Here is a 15,095-nt window from a genome sequence, read left to right on the forward strand (position 1 = left end):
AGATGTCCCAGCAGTCCTGGCAGCTGACAGGGAAAATCTCAAATGGGTAAAACTTGGGCAGCTCTCCAACTCTGAAACCAAATCTGGAGCAGGTGAGATGCAGGTATGAGGAGGTGGCATGAAGAAAAGGACCTTTGCCTGTGCTTAGACTGAAACCAGTGAAGTTATTAATTGCCATCAGCACAATGATCCAGAGTGTACCAGTGCCAGCCTGCACTGTACCGAGGGAAATGGCATCTGAGGTTGAGGTGACAAAGTCAGGAAGAGATACAAATGATAGCGGGTGTGAAGTTGCTCCTTGAATGCAGGGTCCTCAGTGTGCAAAAATCCAGGAGATGGGAGAGGGAAACATGTGGCACTGAGAAACAGGCCACTGGTTCCCTGATGGCACAAACACTTGGCACACAGACAGTGTTGTCAGCCCTCACAACATCGTTCCTAAGCTCATGGCATTTGACAACCCTCCTTGGGGCCCAGTATCTACAGGCGTTTGCATGAGCTGCAAATAAAAATATTTTTAATATATGTTTTTATATTTTTCAATATTTTCAAAATAAAAATAATTTCCAGCATAGGCTGGGACTGTGCAACTGCGGGGCTTTTGCAGTGCTGATCCTGCATGATGGGCATTCCTGGTGCAGGAAAGGGTTTGGCTACGATGGCACATCCTTGGGACCCAGGAGCATCTGCAACGCGGCTAGCAGCCAGCAACGAAGAGCAGCAGGTTCACATGGTGAAATGCCTAAAAACACCACCAGTCCCTAATGGACCCGCAAAAGGGAAGAGACTGAGCATCCTTCGCATACCGAGAGGCTTTTGGGGAGTTGAGTGGCCCCTCATACAACCCTGCGCAAGGCACAGGGCAGAGATGAACTGGGGATGGAAAGCGATGTGGCGATAAACATCGCTCTGCCATCAGCCAGGACCAGGTGCTGGTGTTCACAGGAGGAAGCCGGGGAGATTTCAGCTCTCTTACAAAACTGATGTTGAGTTTCTAAATCAATAGCTTCACCTTCTAAAATGTTCCAGAAGAGCCTGTAACGATTTTTAATCTATTCTAAATGTCAGAACAAACAGCATTTTCTTCCGAAAAGCTTTTCAGGCAGCGGCACTTGGAGCCAGACGGGCAGTGAGTGCAGCTGCTCTGCCTCTCCATCCCTCTGCTCCAGGTTACACAGCTGCAACAGTGGCCACCTCATACCGATCCATGCTCTTTGGCTGCTGCAAGGAGCCTTGGCCCAGGCTGCAGGCAGAAGCCAGCTTTATTTCTTGGGCTATTTTCTATTAAAACAGGAATAACTACAGAGGGAAGACCTGTGCCCTGGGGTGAAGCTTTATCGCTATTTCTTGCTGCTATGTATGGCTTAGTTTGGAGCAGCCAGGCCCTAGGGGATGTTTCAGCCCCCCAGAAGGGAAGGATGTTAACCCTGAAGCCTTAAGGCAAAAGTCCCTGGCAGCTGTCAGGGCTGAAAGGTCCTCAGGGCACGTGTCATGCTCCCACTGCCTTCCTGCAGCCACTGGTTTGGAAGCGCTGGTCTCAAGCCTGTTGCAGCGAGACGAGGCATTCCTGGGAGTGAGCTGCTTCAGAGGAGATGCTTTCAGCAGTTCTCCGGTCCCTCTGAGGATTTGCAGACAGCTCGAGTCACATCTGCTGCTTGGTTTTTATTCTCTTACCTTTACAAATGCATTTTCCTCACACTTCCTCCGCCAAGTCCCTCCTTCCCTCCTCCAGGCTGCAGGAGCAGAAGTGGTGAAGATGGGAAAATGCTGAATTCATGGAAATAGGTCAGAGACTCTCAGGTCTCCCAGTGTGCCAGAACAGGTTACTGAGATGGGCAAGCATCAACCTATTTAAGCCATAAAATGATGCAGAGGGTCTGGCCTGGCACCAGCTTTGGCCGCCCTCCCCTTGTAAAGGTCTGCTTTACTGAGCTCGAAACAAGCCCAGACAGCCCAGCTCTGCCTGCCGCCTGCAATTGTGAAATCCCCCCAACATGTGCCCTTAGCCTCTCTAACCTGCTGGGGGCCTGGGGTGGGACCTGGGGAGAAGGGTGTAGGCGGTCAGCGCCGTACCACAGCTGGTGCCTGGCACAGAGGTGCTGCATGAGACCAGAGGTCTCAGCATACAAGAGTATGCTGCGTTGTAAATGGCAAATTCCTCTTGACTTCTAATCTCGCTGCTGAAAAGCACGTAGACTGCTCAACAGGCCAGGCAGGGATACAGTATTCTGTGCCTGTGCCTGCTCCTCTCTCTCTGATCAGGAAATCACGCACTCAGGCTCTCCAAGAATCCCCCTTTGGGAACACGGTTATGTCAGAAACCTCTGTGTTTCTCTTCCCCACACTGCACAAGCCACTGAAGGACGGTTCTGGCTTATTTATAGTTCCTTTCCCCACCACCGTATGCTAAAAACGATCAGGGCCCAAGTTTTCATCCCTGCAGCAGAGCCGTGGCTTGAGCCAGAGGCAGGAGCAGGCACCTGGCCCCATGGGTACCCGTGCCTCCCTGCCCGCCGTGGGCAGAGAGGAGCTGGCAGGAGCCGGGTCAAGGAAAAGCCCACGCGGAGCTGCCCTGGGCACAGCCAGGACCTGCCCAGCCTGTGCTGAGCATCCCTGGGCAGCTCCGCTCCCCGGGCAGCTCTCTGGGCTCTGCCTGGCACCACCACGCTTCAGCTGCCTGGGTTGTGCCCAGGAATGTATGAAATATGTTTGGCACTTGCCAAGCTTGCCTCAAAATGCGGTTTTCAGGATGCCAAACTTTTCAGTCACATTTGTTAGCAAGTTTTGTCTGAAAATGTATGGGATAATTTTTTCCTGAAAATGTCAAAACATTTTGTTCAGACATCTTTTAAATTAAGTAGCTTGGCTTTCTTTCAAAATGACAGTTCCATCTCAAAGCTGACCTATGGGTTGGGTTTTGTTTTGGTTTTTTTTTTTTTTTTTTAATGCTAAATAATATGAATTGTTTGGGGTTCAAATTGACATTTTAATTTTATTTTCTGAAAGTCCCCCCCAAGTTTTCTATCTGGATTGAATGCGCAGGTCTTCCCCTTCCTCCTGTCTGTGTGGGGAAGGGTGAGGATGGTTAGCAGATGATGAAATACACTCTCCCTGGTGTGCCAAGGGTGCAGGGAGCTCTCCCAGGATTCCCATTCTCCTCCTGCTGGGTCACTGTCTTGGATACCTGTACTCCCCTCCATCACCTGACCCATCTCCCTCACCATGAGGTTTTACTCCAGAGCCCTGCTTCCCCATCCTGGGAATAAAAATGCTTTCAAGGCTGCCTGTGCCGCTCCAGCCCCCACAATGTGTTCTCATTAAAGCCAAAGATTATATTCTGACTTCATTGACTGATAATACACCAAGGGAGGAAAAATAGAGCAGGCTATGGGGGTAAAAGATGAAGGCTGCGGTGACACAAAATTAGGAGTGGCATGTGTTTGGTATCGGTAGCCCCCTGGCAGAGCAGGGGGTGTGTTGGGCTGGCTCTGGGATGCATACAGTCCCCCAAAATCTGCCCTGCAGAGCCCCTGGGGGCTACACACCCCCACTGCACCCTTGCACCTTGGCCTAGCCGGGGCTGAACTGGGGCAGCCTGGGTGCTGCTGCCTCTATCAGAAGCATCAGGATGCTCTTTTTCTCCTCCCACCCCACCGCTGGCTCAGGATGGGGAGAAACCTTCATCTCCCTCCATCGGCTTCCCCGCACAGCTGACACCACCGATGGCTATGGAAACCCGGGGGGATGCAGAGCAGGGGGATGCTGCCTGGTCGGGAGGCTCCCGTGGAGGGAAGGGGTCCCATAGGACGAGGGGTGATGTGATGAGGCCAAGCCCCTGAACAGAGGACGAGTGCTGGCTCATCCTCCCTGTCCCACTGACACCCTGGCGGGTTTGCAGCACTAGGATCCTGCGTTTCTCCTTTCTCTCTGTCTCTGCATCAGTCGTGACAGGAGCTCGCAGCAGAAAAGCACCTCCCTCACCAGCTGGGGACTATTGCCAGATTTCGGCTCCACCAGCCTTTCTTCCTCCAGTGATGTACAGAGGTTTTTCTTATATGTACAGCTCAAAGGCTCTTCTGTTTCACTTTCTTGTGAGAACTATCAAAGTGCTTGCAGATTTTTTTTTTTTTTTTTTTTTAATGTTTAGGAGCTTTTAAGAGGGGTCCCAGCACAGGCAAGAGGTTCTCATCAGACATGAGTTTTGCCTCCCCCCTCCAAGCAGCAGAAAGGCAGCAGAGAGAAAGTCTCTTAATTAGCGAGCCAGTGCCCCCCTTCCTTTCTCTCACTGCCTAAGTCCCAGCAAAAGGCCATGAACATCCATCCATCTGGGGCACCAAAATCAGCTTCTGATGACAGTACCTCCCTTGGTTAGGCACACATGTCTCCTAGCAGCCCTGTGAAACTTTGAGGAAAATACATAAAAACTTCCTTCTCCAAAGAGATCAAATCAGCTTTAGCTACCCTAGGTATGTTCATAACCCTCTTTCCTCTTAGTATCTCTTAGTTGTTAATGCAGGCAGACTCCTGCTGCGGCAAGCATTCTTATCTTGGTATTACAGATCATGAGGTGACATGAGCAAAGGTTGCGAGCAAGCCAGCAATGTTAAGATGAGGTTATCTGTGTAGGCAGTCTCTGAAACAGGGCAATAGCACGGCCTGTACTGGGATCATCAGCCAGAAACACAGTGGAAAGGCACACAAATAGGGAGTATTGGGTTTTTAAGGACGTCCAGGTTATGTTTCTTCCCTCTCTTCCCCGACTCTCTTTCACTTGGGGTAAATTCATACAGAGAAAATCCTTGCCAGTGCTGCTGGCTCTGCCTGTGATGCACACATGAAGCTGCTTGGGACTGAAATACCCAGCTCTGCAGTGACTCTGCTAATAAAACGGGCCCCTGGGGAACCTGCCATCCCAAAGTACTGGCCGAGCTGCACAGACCTGAGCAGGGGAGAGGAGGCTGGTGCTCAGATCAGACCTGAGAGGCTTTGGTAAAGCAGCAGCTGACTCACCGAGCTGCCTGAGGCAGGGAAGAAGCGGGAGCACACCCAAGGGACAGACAAGAGCTGCCTGCAGCCCTCGCCGGGGAGAGGTGCAGAGCCCCTCATACCGGGTTGGGAAAGAAGGGAACCAGAAAGGGAGCTGCTCCCTGGCACTTGGCATCCCATTTTTATTCAAAAAGGTGGGTGTCGTGTTGACTTGTTCCTGAATCCCGGCTTTGATGTGACAACTTGCGCAGGGAGGTACAAAAGAAAGGAAGGAGATCTACAAAATGCTTTTTGCCTGAGCCAGGGTTTAGTTATACTCCTATAATTAACGACTGCGGCTTTCCTAAGAAAGATCCCAGCTGCTTTGCTCTGCAGCCTGCTCTATCAATTTTTCTCTCACGCAACCGACACGCACCAAAACTCATTCCTGTGAGGAAGGGAATGAGTATGTATAAATCAAATGCATCTGGAAAACGTGAACAGGAGGGGAGGGGGCAAAGAGAGCACAGTCCTTCCAAAGGAAGCGACACAAATCAGCATCCCTGGGAAGATGCGATCAGGTTCCCCTGGGCCAGAAGACGCTTGCTGCATCATGCATAGTGAGCCCTTCACACCTGAGCATTGGGTGAGGAACTCGAGCAGTGAGACGTCTCTATGCCCAGCATTGCATACAGTGTGCAAGGTGTGACCTCATTTTGTCTTGAGACAAACAAGTCTCTCAATAAGCTGTCCTTCTGCTGAGCTACTCTGTTTTTGGACCAGCCCCAGGGGTCTAAGACTTCCCTTTTCCCCCCAAGCCTTAGTCTTTAGGAAGCCCTTCCAATGTGACACTTCTAGTGGTCTCATTTGCCCTGTAATATTATCACTCCCAGCACAGATCAGAGGCCATCAGTCCGCAACGCCCAGCTTATTGTAGAATAGGGCATTTTCAATCAGCAGAAGTCTGCTCCTCAACTCCTTACAACAAGGGCCTTTACTCAGCTGGAGAACTAGCCCACGCTCCTAAGCATGTAACACATTGACTGAGGCTTTCTGGGCATACTTGCTTTTCAGATCTGCTGCCTTTTCTCCAGGCCAGCGGGGACCAGTCCTTGAAATGCAGGTAATTTTCCAGTCCTTTGGTGGATCTGGTTTTCATCTCTGAAACATTGGCACTTTGTTTGCTAAGGCTCCTTCCCCACAGGTGTCACCATCCAGAGTTCAGCCAGCGCATGGTGGGTCAGTGGCTTCACAGATCTGACATCCCCACGGCTGTATCTCGGCAGGACAGCTGCCCAGCGTGCATGGGCACATGCTCTGCTCTGCCTTTGCATCCCGTTCCTCCAGCTGCCCACTCCTTGTTCCTCTATCCCATTTGCTTTTTTCCTACATGCACTACACTCCATCCCTTCACCAATACTTGTCTTCTCAGAGACTCCCAGGTTTCATCAGGTTCTTTTGCCTCTTACAACACCTGGACAGCTGTATGTGCCCTCCCACCTTCACAGCCACATCCATCCACAAACCTGTGCTTCTGAAGTGGAGCTGGGGGAGGCTCAGCAAATACCTGCTGTTGCCTTCCACCCTGAGCATCTCTCTGGGCTATTTCCCCTTCGCCCACACCAGCCTGTTTTGTCTTCACTCTCTCACAGCGCTGGAACTCCATTTGATTCACAGACACAATTTTCTCCTGTGTAATTCAGCTCTGCCCTGTGAATTGGCTATTCACTGGTACATTTTTGCTTAGCTTGAAGAGGATTAACTAACTTCTTTCACCACGGCAGTCCTATTTCTGGCCTGTGCCTGTTATCTGTGAACATAGGACAGTGGCAGCAGGGGGAAGTGTTTTATTAAGAGGCCGAGATATCTGCCACACAGTCCCACTGCTTCCCCTCTCCCCATTAAGCTTTTGCAGGTGCTGGTAGATAAAGTTCTGCTAACGATAGCATCGCCCCATTATTTCCGCCTTTGTCACCAAAGGTAGCTTCTGAATTCTCTTTTCCAAATGCTATTAGCTCTTCCCTGAAAAGTTTCTATATTTAACATGAATCTTCCAGGTCTGAAATTTGTGGCGGGCATGCATGAGTAAGCAGGGAGGTGAAGGAGAGGTGAAGGGAATGAGAACTGACCCTGTGCCAAGAAGCTGAATGAGGGGTCATGTGGCTCCCTCAGTCAGTGCCTGCTCAGCTGCTATGGACATGAGGGGAAGAGCCTAAAGCCACCCCCGTGTGCGAGCCATGGCAGCAGGGCTACGACTGAGCCCCCAGGGACACTTCCTTATGGTTCTAGCCCACGGCATAAGCTTGCCAGCCTGCAGTGGTCCTCAGCAGGAAGAGCCCAGGCTGTCCCTGCTCTCTGGCTGCCGTGCACCAAGTCAGCTCCCCACAGCAGCTGGAGCACAGCCACCGCTTCACACACGGAGCACGGACAGCAAACCTTCCCCCATACCCTCTGCCATGGCACCCCAGGGAGCCCAGCCAGCCTGCTCTAGCATCAGCAGCACATCCTCTAGCAAACTTCTGCCCATGCAAACCACGCAGCGTTTGTCCCAGTGCTTAGCACTTTAGCTCAGGAGGGGGGTCCCCACATTTCAGAGACCATTCTCAGTGTCTTCCAAGCAATAGCTCCCAAGAAAACCCTGGCAGTGTGCTCAGGCAATGATTCTTCCAGGGTGAAATCCTGCAAGTTCAAGCAATGTACGGGGCTATCTGGTCTTTGTTGTCCCCTTCATGAGACAACACAAACCCAGGCTGACTGTGAAAGCTCTTTGTCGTGTGCAGTCAGTACAGTGGCAGACTACAGCAAGGAAAAGAGTTGTGCTTGAGCAGCACCTGCCTCACCTGGCTGGCCTGTTCTGAAGACCCCATCTGCCTCCATGCTAATTCCTGAGCAGACGGAACTTTATCATCCTCTGCCCCAGCACCTGTGAAAGGCTAGTGGGGCAGATGTAGAAGGAAAGTTCTACCACATCCTCTCCATGGATAACTCTATTGTACCAGGCTAGAACAGAGGAAGACGCAAGGTTTTTCCCTTAGTAACCAAGATTAGGCCATGAATAAGAGGAATTAGCTAAAGGTCAAGCCAGGTAGAACAAGAATAATGAACACAGGCTTAAGGAACAGCTGTGTGCAATTGCTCAGAGTACAGCAAATTGTGTCCTTTTTCTGACTCAGTAGCTGAAGGAGGCAGAGGTATTAGCAGTGGCCAAGAGCACTTCTGGCTGGGGGGCTGCAAGACCCATCATACAGCAAACACCTGGGTTCTCCACCTTACATCCCCTGAGTTGCACACAAACAGATTGCCTTTGATCCCTAACTGATGGGCACAACAGTGCTGCCCCTCTTGCAAGAAGGTCCCTCGCTCCTGAGGTTAACATAATGCGCCCTGGTACCTCCAGTCCGAGCAGACAAAGGCTTCTCCTCAGAGCCTTAGACCCTATAATTAACCCTTGGCCCTTCAGACCAAAAGGAGCTGGGACACACTGACCTTTGGAACCCATTGGAAAGTTCAATTAACTTCAAGGGCCTTTTCTGGGAGCGTTAGTTGAGGAAACAAAGAGCTCAGAGAAGTGCTGGAACACTGTCATCAAATTGTTCTGAATGTCTCTATTTTTAGAAGGGTGAAGGAGAGAAGGAGCTGAAGAGAATACCTCAGAGCCCCAGCACAGGGGGATGGTAGTAGTAGTCACAGGCCTCTCTCAGCCCCAAGCCTTAGCCAGAGGAGGAAAGGGGGTGGTGATGATGGCGGTGGTAGCATCTTTATTTTACCTTTTTTTTTTTTTAATTTTATTTTTTTAAGAGATGAAGTTCCATTTTCACCACCCCACCCCCATGGTCAGAAAATGAGACCCACAGATAGAGCTGAAGATAATGGCAGGTTGCCATGGAAATGTGCATTTAGTCTCACTGTTTCCATGGCAACTGAAAGACATACCATTCTGTTCCTCTGAAGGATGCCAAAGGTAAATGAGCACTGATTAAAACAGGGGCACAAACTTGGGCTCTAATCAACCACAAAGACTAGGGCCATAAACTCTTATTGCTCAAGCAGGAAATATTAAGAGCCATACAAGTGCTGGGAAGGCCAGAGGCAGGAAGCACTGCGCACAAACTGCTCCCCACAGGGTGAAGAATCACAGCCTTGGAGTAATGGCCCATCTCGCGGCCATGAACAGTTTCAGCTGCCTCACCACAGCGTTTCTGTCCACGGCTGGATGCTAAACCCACCCCAAGTCCATGATCTACTGAGCTGTTTCCTGGGCAGGTCTCTGCACAGATCAAAGCCAGTTGCAGCCTAATCCTGGAAATCATGCAGAGCAAACATATTCCTCAGAACCCAGCAAGATCCAAACCACAACATTAATCCTATACCTAGCCTCTGACAGCATTTGTTTCAAGGATTCATCCTGCTTTAAAATGAAAAAAAAAAAAAAAAAAAAAAAAAAAACAACAAAACACCCCAAACAAACAAACAAAAAACCAAAAACCTAACACCCACCAAACAACACACAATAAAAAGATTACCCAAATGAAGGAGCTTGATACAATACAGGTGGTTGCAGTTTATTCTCACCAATGCGCTATCTCCTTTTTCCAGGCTGGCTGACAATCCTGTCAAACACCACTAAGCAAAGCTATCCCTTTCTCTGCTGCCAGTCTCTCCAGCAGCTACGCCCCATTCCAGAGAAGCAAGGTGAACACTGGGCGAGAGCTTTGGCTGGTGTGCATGAAAACAGGCAAAGAGAACAAAGCATCAAAACAGTACACATCCTATCACACCCTCTGCCAACAAATCTGACTGCTGTTTGCTAGTGGAGACAGTGTGCAGTTCAGTCCTCAAGTAGGTGTTGTCACAACTCATCCAGCAAATACAGCACACCTGTTCTGAATTCAGTAAACTCCTCTGGCCAGTCCCAGCTAATGGTGTCAACAGTGGGGTTTATACCACTCTAGTTTTTTTACTTCCAGCTGCCAGCAGATGCTTGAAACACTTGCAAGGCTGAAGACAGTCTTGATACAAAAGCATTTGCCTTCACAGTGTGGGACACAGACTAGAGAAGCCTTCTTTCATGTACTTCTGCCTTCCTGTTATTGCCTCCTCCATCATTCAGTGATTCCTCCTCCAGGTGCTGGATCCAGGCAAGCCCTAAAGCGGCAGGAAATTACACTACTGTGTGGAGGAAGCAGAAGTTCCAGTGGGTGTCATCTGGGGGGTATTGGTTCCTTAGCCCTAGCTGTCTTCCTGACTCACCCAACAGCTCTATACAGATGAACAATTTCACAAGGGAGAAGACTAAGCTTAGTGAAATTTTGCAGATGAGAATTTGGGGGCAGGAGGGCCAGTTGTTCCCCTAACATCCACCCTAGGCTGGCTATTGGTCTTATAGGAGCCACTTACCCCCTGCTGAGTCTTTGTAGCAAGTAATAGCAAACAGAAACCCACCAAGGTGAGCATGGCATTCTCATACATATTCCTAGACCACAAGAACAGGGGCATGACAAAAATCTGCTATTTCTCTACCATGGCCTGGCTTGAAGCCTGGAAGAGGGACCCAGAGTTAATAGGCGATGGTAGATACCTAATTTGAAGAACAGAAGAGTCACAGCCTAAGGATGTTCTGGTTGTCTACTAACAAGTCCCTGCAGAGCTCCAAGCCTGCACCAAAGTGAGTATTTCTATTCCATCCTCTTCTACCCGCCCGTCAGTGACACTGATGATTGTGCCCTTTTCCCTTGAAGTTTCATCTTAACGTAGGTTTCCATAAATATCTTCCTTGATCATTCATTCCTTGTCAGGTGGGTGAACTGAGAGAATCCTCCTTCTTCATGTGGGAGCAGAGAAAGATTTTCCACTGCAGTTTCTCATTTGCCATGAAGCGAAGGCGGCACCTCCGGCTCCGTACTCCTGTTTTTTCTCGGTGGTTAAGTACAAGGGCTCCCACCTATCTCCACACTACAGACCCCTCACAGCCCAGGCAGTACCAAATTCCCCATCTATTCCTCTGCACCCTTCTTTTGGCACTGCTGGTCTTGCCCCACAGCCTACAGCGTGATGCTATCTTTGTCCCCTTTGGCTATTCAGTGTGCAAACCTTGACAGTTGTTTTTTTTTTTCTTCTGTAGGAGCCAGGATCTAGCCTTTTCTGCCTACGTAGACAAAATTTACTAAGGTCACCTTCACCCCCCTCTGCTAACACAACCCCCTTTGCTGACTTCCTAACCCGGACAGAAGTTTTCAATTTCTGATGTACTGACAGACTACTTCAAGACTCAGGAGGACTCCGGAGGTGACAGATAGCTCTTTGCACCCATGCCCTACTGGAACTGGAAGACCGGTAGCTTTGCCCAGTAGATTACAGCTGATCCCAGGAAGCAGGACTAGGAGTCCATGAGCAATGTGTTGTACAGCTGGAACCCCTCCAGCTCCTAGCAGTTTCTCTGATCTAGAGACCAGACTGCTGCAATACTAGATGAACTGAGCTCCAGCCTGCCTCCAAAACAGGCAGCTGCAAAGAAACTTTTGCTCCTGCCTAGGTCCTGCATGGAGCAGATCCAGCCTCACCCCTGACAGAAGTTGAAATGCATGTATGAGTTAAACGCAGCAACTCCCAAGGAGTAAGGGGTCCACCTAGTGCAGTTAGAGCAGTACTGCCAGAACCACAGGCAGAACAAGCCACACATGCAAGCTTCCCCATCAGCCCAGCAATGCTGCCAGTAACACTGGTGGGGACCCAAAACCTCATCCTCTGTACAGTCCCTGGGAGAGGCAGATTCTCTGAAAGAGATGACACTCCACATGGACATCACTTGCTTGATTTACTTCATCTGTGTAGAGTGAGCGAAGGCAGGTGGAACCTGGCTAGGTTGAACACACAACACATTCACATTTAGTAAGAACTGTAATCCAAGATGAAGGCTGCATGCTTACAGGGGCCGAAGGCAGGCTTTAGTTTAGGGGAAAAAAGCTTTGGTAGCTGCTGGTCTGCTACCTCCCCAGAACTACTGCTGCATTTCTATTTCTCACAAAAGTTCCGAAAAGAGACTTGATCAAGGTCAGACTGTGTGAAATGGATCAAGAAAAGATCTGTACTTTCTGGTTCAGAAAGCAATTCCTCCCACCAACTTTCATTAATTACTTATCCCAGCTGAAAGAAATTGAGTTTATCTAACACCTTCTACCTACACAAGCTTTTAGGCCTTACACTTTTCAGAGGCAGCTCTGGCTGACATCACATTCAAGACCTGGGAGCATAAGGGTAGGGCCAAAACATCCAAAACAAGTCTTTTAATCACATTTTTCTTGCTCCCTTTTACACAACGGGACAGTGCTACATCCAGCTCCCTCTGATAGCAACATAACTAGGTAGAACTTGTCAGCTGCAGAAAACGGAAAGGGCTAAACCAAAAGAGCTGCTGCTCCAAATCCCATCCATATTCCCCATGTGACAAAGTCAGGGCAGATCACGTATGAACTCCTATAACATCTATGGATGAAACTGAAACTAGCTGGCTAACAACTCTCTGAGCACTAGAAATCAATAGGCAAATCACTGCTGTATGTATGCACTGCTGATTAGCGTAGAAAGGCATTTGGGAAACTTAAAAATGCCTGTGGCAGAGAGTCTTAAAAAGCTCATGGTTTGCCATAACCAGTTTCCTTGAGACCAAAGTCAGGTAGTGCTCCCACACTCACATCAAAGACTCTAGTCATAGAAAATTTGGTTATGATCAGATAAAACACAAGAGCAGGAACAAAAAATAGCTTCCCTGTCTCTCCTTTCACCCAGAAGCAGGTGAACCACCTTGATTTAAAAGACATCTAGTGGCAGATAAAAAACTATAGAAAAAAAACAGAAAAACTATAAAAATCAACTAATGAAAATATTATTCTGGAAACTTCTAGATTTCCCATTCCATGGGAGTTTCAGAAAGGAAACGAGCTATTTCACTTTTTTCATCAAACTACGCACATTAGATGGAGATTAAACAGTGAAGCAAGTTATGGAAAAGATTCCTGGACAAATAAGTCAAAGGGACTTGAGGACCCTTAAGTAGCACTCCAGATCCTCCTCTGCCTGCGTCACCTGAACTTCCCTTACTGCTGGCAAGAGAAGGCAGCAGACACACTATGAAATTTGAGAGTCTGAATGACCTAAAATTCCAAGTGAGATTTAAAAACAGCCTAAAATAGCACTGGGGGAATGGAAGGCTGTATATTTTATTTTTATATATAGACAAATTTTTTTTTTTTAAATAAAACCAAAAAAGCTATTAATTCTTCCTACCTCCATTTTTTAGCTTCACCTACTCTGAACAAGTAAAAACTTTCAGCCCAGGGACTGACATTAAAACTACTGTAGGTTCCTGGGACTAAGAGAAGCCTGCTGGCTAAGAGAACAGTGAATTACCTAGAAAAGCCCACTGTGAGTTGGGGAGTGGAGAGCCCGTGACACTGGAAGGTGTACAGGAGAAAGACTCTGAGTCCCATTCAGCTAGACGACAAGGGGTAAGCAACAGTAGCCTGAAAGAACCCAGATTCTACCCACGTGGGAATGCACAAGTAGTACCAATCAATCTCAAAGACTTTTTTTTTTTTCAGTAAGACCTTTCAATAAACACACACGTATATACAGCTATCTCTTGCAGAAACAAGCAGTTAAGTGGTTCTACATTCAGGACAGGGTAGGCGAGCCAGAACCACCTGGCCGGTGGTTCACAGGGTGCTGGAGATGCTCCTGTGTGCATGCTCACTGCTAAATCATGTTTCTGAAGGGAAGGCCAACAAGTCTTAGAGACAGGCTCAGTGCAGGCACGTACACAGCTGAAGTCATGTGTAACAGCTGTGTTACAAGGTAAGGGAGATGAGAGGGAGAAGCTGAGAAAAGAACAAGCAAAAACCCTCTGAAGACTGCCAGAAGTGTCTGCAGACTATGTCCATCCATAGGAAGTCCAGTCAGAATTTGACAGAGAAGGAAGTCCCACATGAGCAACCCTTCTCTGCCTGGGGGTTGCTTACCACCTGGAAGGAGCTGCGAATCAGCTCCTGGCTGAAGTCCACCATGGAACCTTTCACAAAGGCCAGGCTGTCCACATCCACGACCACACGAGCACCACCTTGTTCAAACACCCTGCAGAAAAGCAGCATATTTAACCATTAACTGTGCTGCAGACCCAAGAGAGAAGCACAGCCTGAGCACTTTCCTTATCTCACAGGCTTCTTCCCTTCAATGCAACATACTATCGTGTCACACACGCTCTTCCTGTCACCTTTGCAAAGAACAGTCACACTTGACCACCACTACACCCCTCTGCCCTTGCCTGTCATCTGAATTGATAACTGTGTCCAAGGAAAACTTGTACTGGAATCCGGAGCAGCCACCTCCTTCCACCTGCAGCCTGAGAAACTCTGAGCCTTCTGTGATCTCCAACAGCCTCTGCAAAGAAAACGAAGAGGATTAAAATATCTGCCAAACGCTCAGATGGCTCCCCTATGTGCCCAGGACAGTCCGGGCAGTTTGGAAATCCCTCCCAGAGGCACCCAAGCTGCCCCCCCCGCCCCGGGGTCCCTACCTTCACGCAGCTCTCGCTGAGGAAGACCTGTCCCTCGCTGGGGTCACCCTCCGCCGGGCCCGGCTGGGAGAAGGACGAGGCCCACCGCACCGGGAGGCCAACTGCACAGGCGGGACCCGGCGGGGGCCTCGGCAGCGCTCCCCCTCGGCACGGCGGAGCGGGACACCGGCTGCCTCGGGGAGAGGGGGGGAGAGGGGGAGCCTCAGAGGGCTCCCCACCGCGCCACCGCCGGCGAGCGGCCCAACCCCCACCCGCACAACCGCCACCCCACTGCCGCACAGCGGGGACGTTCGGTTCCCCCCAACCCCGAGGGGGCCGAGCGGAGCCGCCGACACGGCGGAGCGGTACCTTGTCCGGCCGCCCAGCGCCAGCCTCCACCCGCGCCTCAGCGTCCCCGCCGCCGCCATGCTGCCCCCGCGCCCCGCCCCCGCCCGCCCATTGGCTGTCCGCCGCCGCCACTTCCGGCGAGAGCCGTCATGGCGCCCGGCAAGGCGGAAGTGCAGAACCGGGGCGGGTTGCTAGGCAACACGCTGCCCGCCCGCCCGGGCTGAGGGCCGCCGTC

The 15,095-nt window shown here is 50.1% G+C and overlaps 1 protein-coding gene across 3 annotated transcripts; it reads right to left on the reverse strand.

Annotated features, from left to right (window-relative positions):
* Positions 1–557: 557 nt before the first annotated feature.
* On the reverse strand, positions 558–14,957 carry ISCA2 (iron-sulfur cluster assembly 2). 3 transcript variants are annotated; one of them, XM_042790793.1, is made up of 5 exons: positions 14,882–14,957; positions 14,534–14,702; positions 14,282–14,397; positions 13,980–14,091; positions 558–1,733 (listed from the first exon to the last, which is right to left on the reverse strand). In XM_042790793.1, the coding sequence occupies exons 1-5, from the start codon at positions 14,938–14,940 to the stop codon at positions 1,677–1,679; spliced, it is 513 nt and encodes a 170-aa protein (XP_042646727.1). In that variant the 5' UTR covers positions 14,941–14,957; the 3' UTR covers positions 558–1,676. The 3 variants fall into 3 exon arrangements, with proteins under 3 accessions (XP_042646727.1, XP_042646728.1, XP_042646726.1); XM_042790794.1 differs by lacking the exon at positions 558–1,733 and adding an exon at positions 9,507–10,110; XM_042790792.1 differs by lacking the exon at positions 558–1,733 and having other exon boundaries at positions 9,507–14,091.
* Between the last annotated feature and the right edge of the window lie 138 nt (positions 14,958–15,095).

Source organism: Tyto alba, unplaced genomic scaffold (assembly GCF_018691265.1).
Source record: "Tyto alba isolate M040663 unplaced genomic scaffold, T.alba_DEE_v4.0 Super-Scaffold_18, whole genome shotgun sequence".
NCBI classification, from domain to species: domain Eukaryota; kingdom Metazoa; phylum Chordata; class Aves; order Strigiformes; family Tytonidae; genus Tyto; species Tyto alba.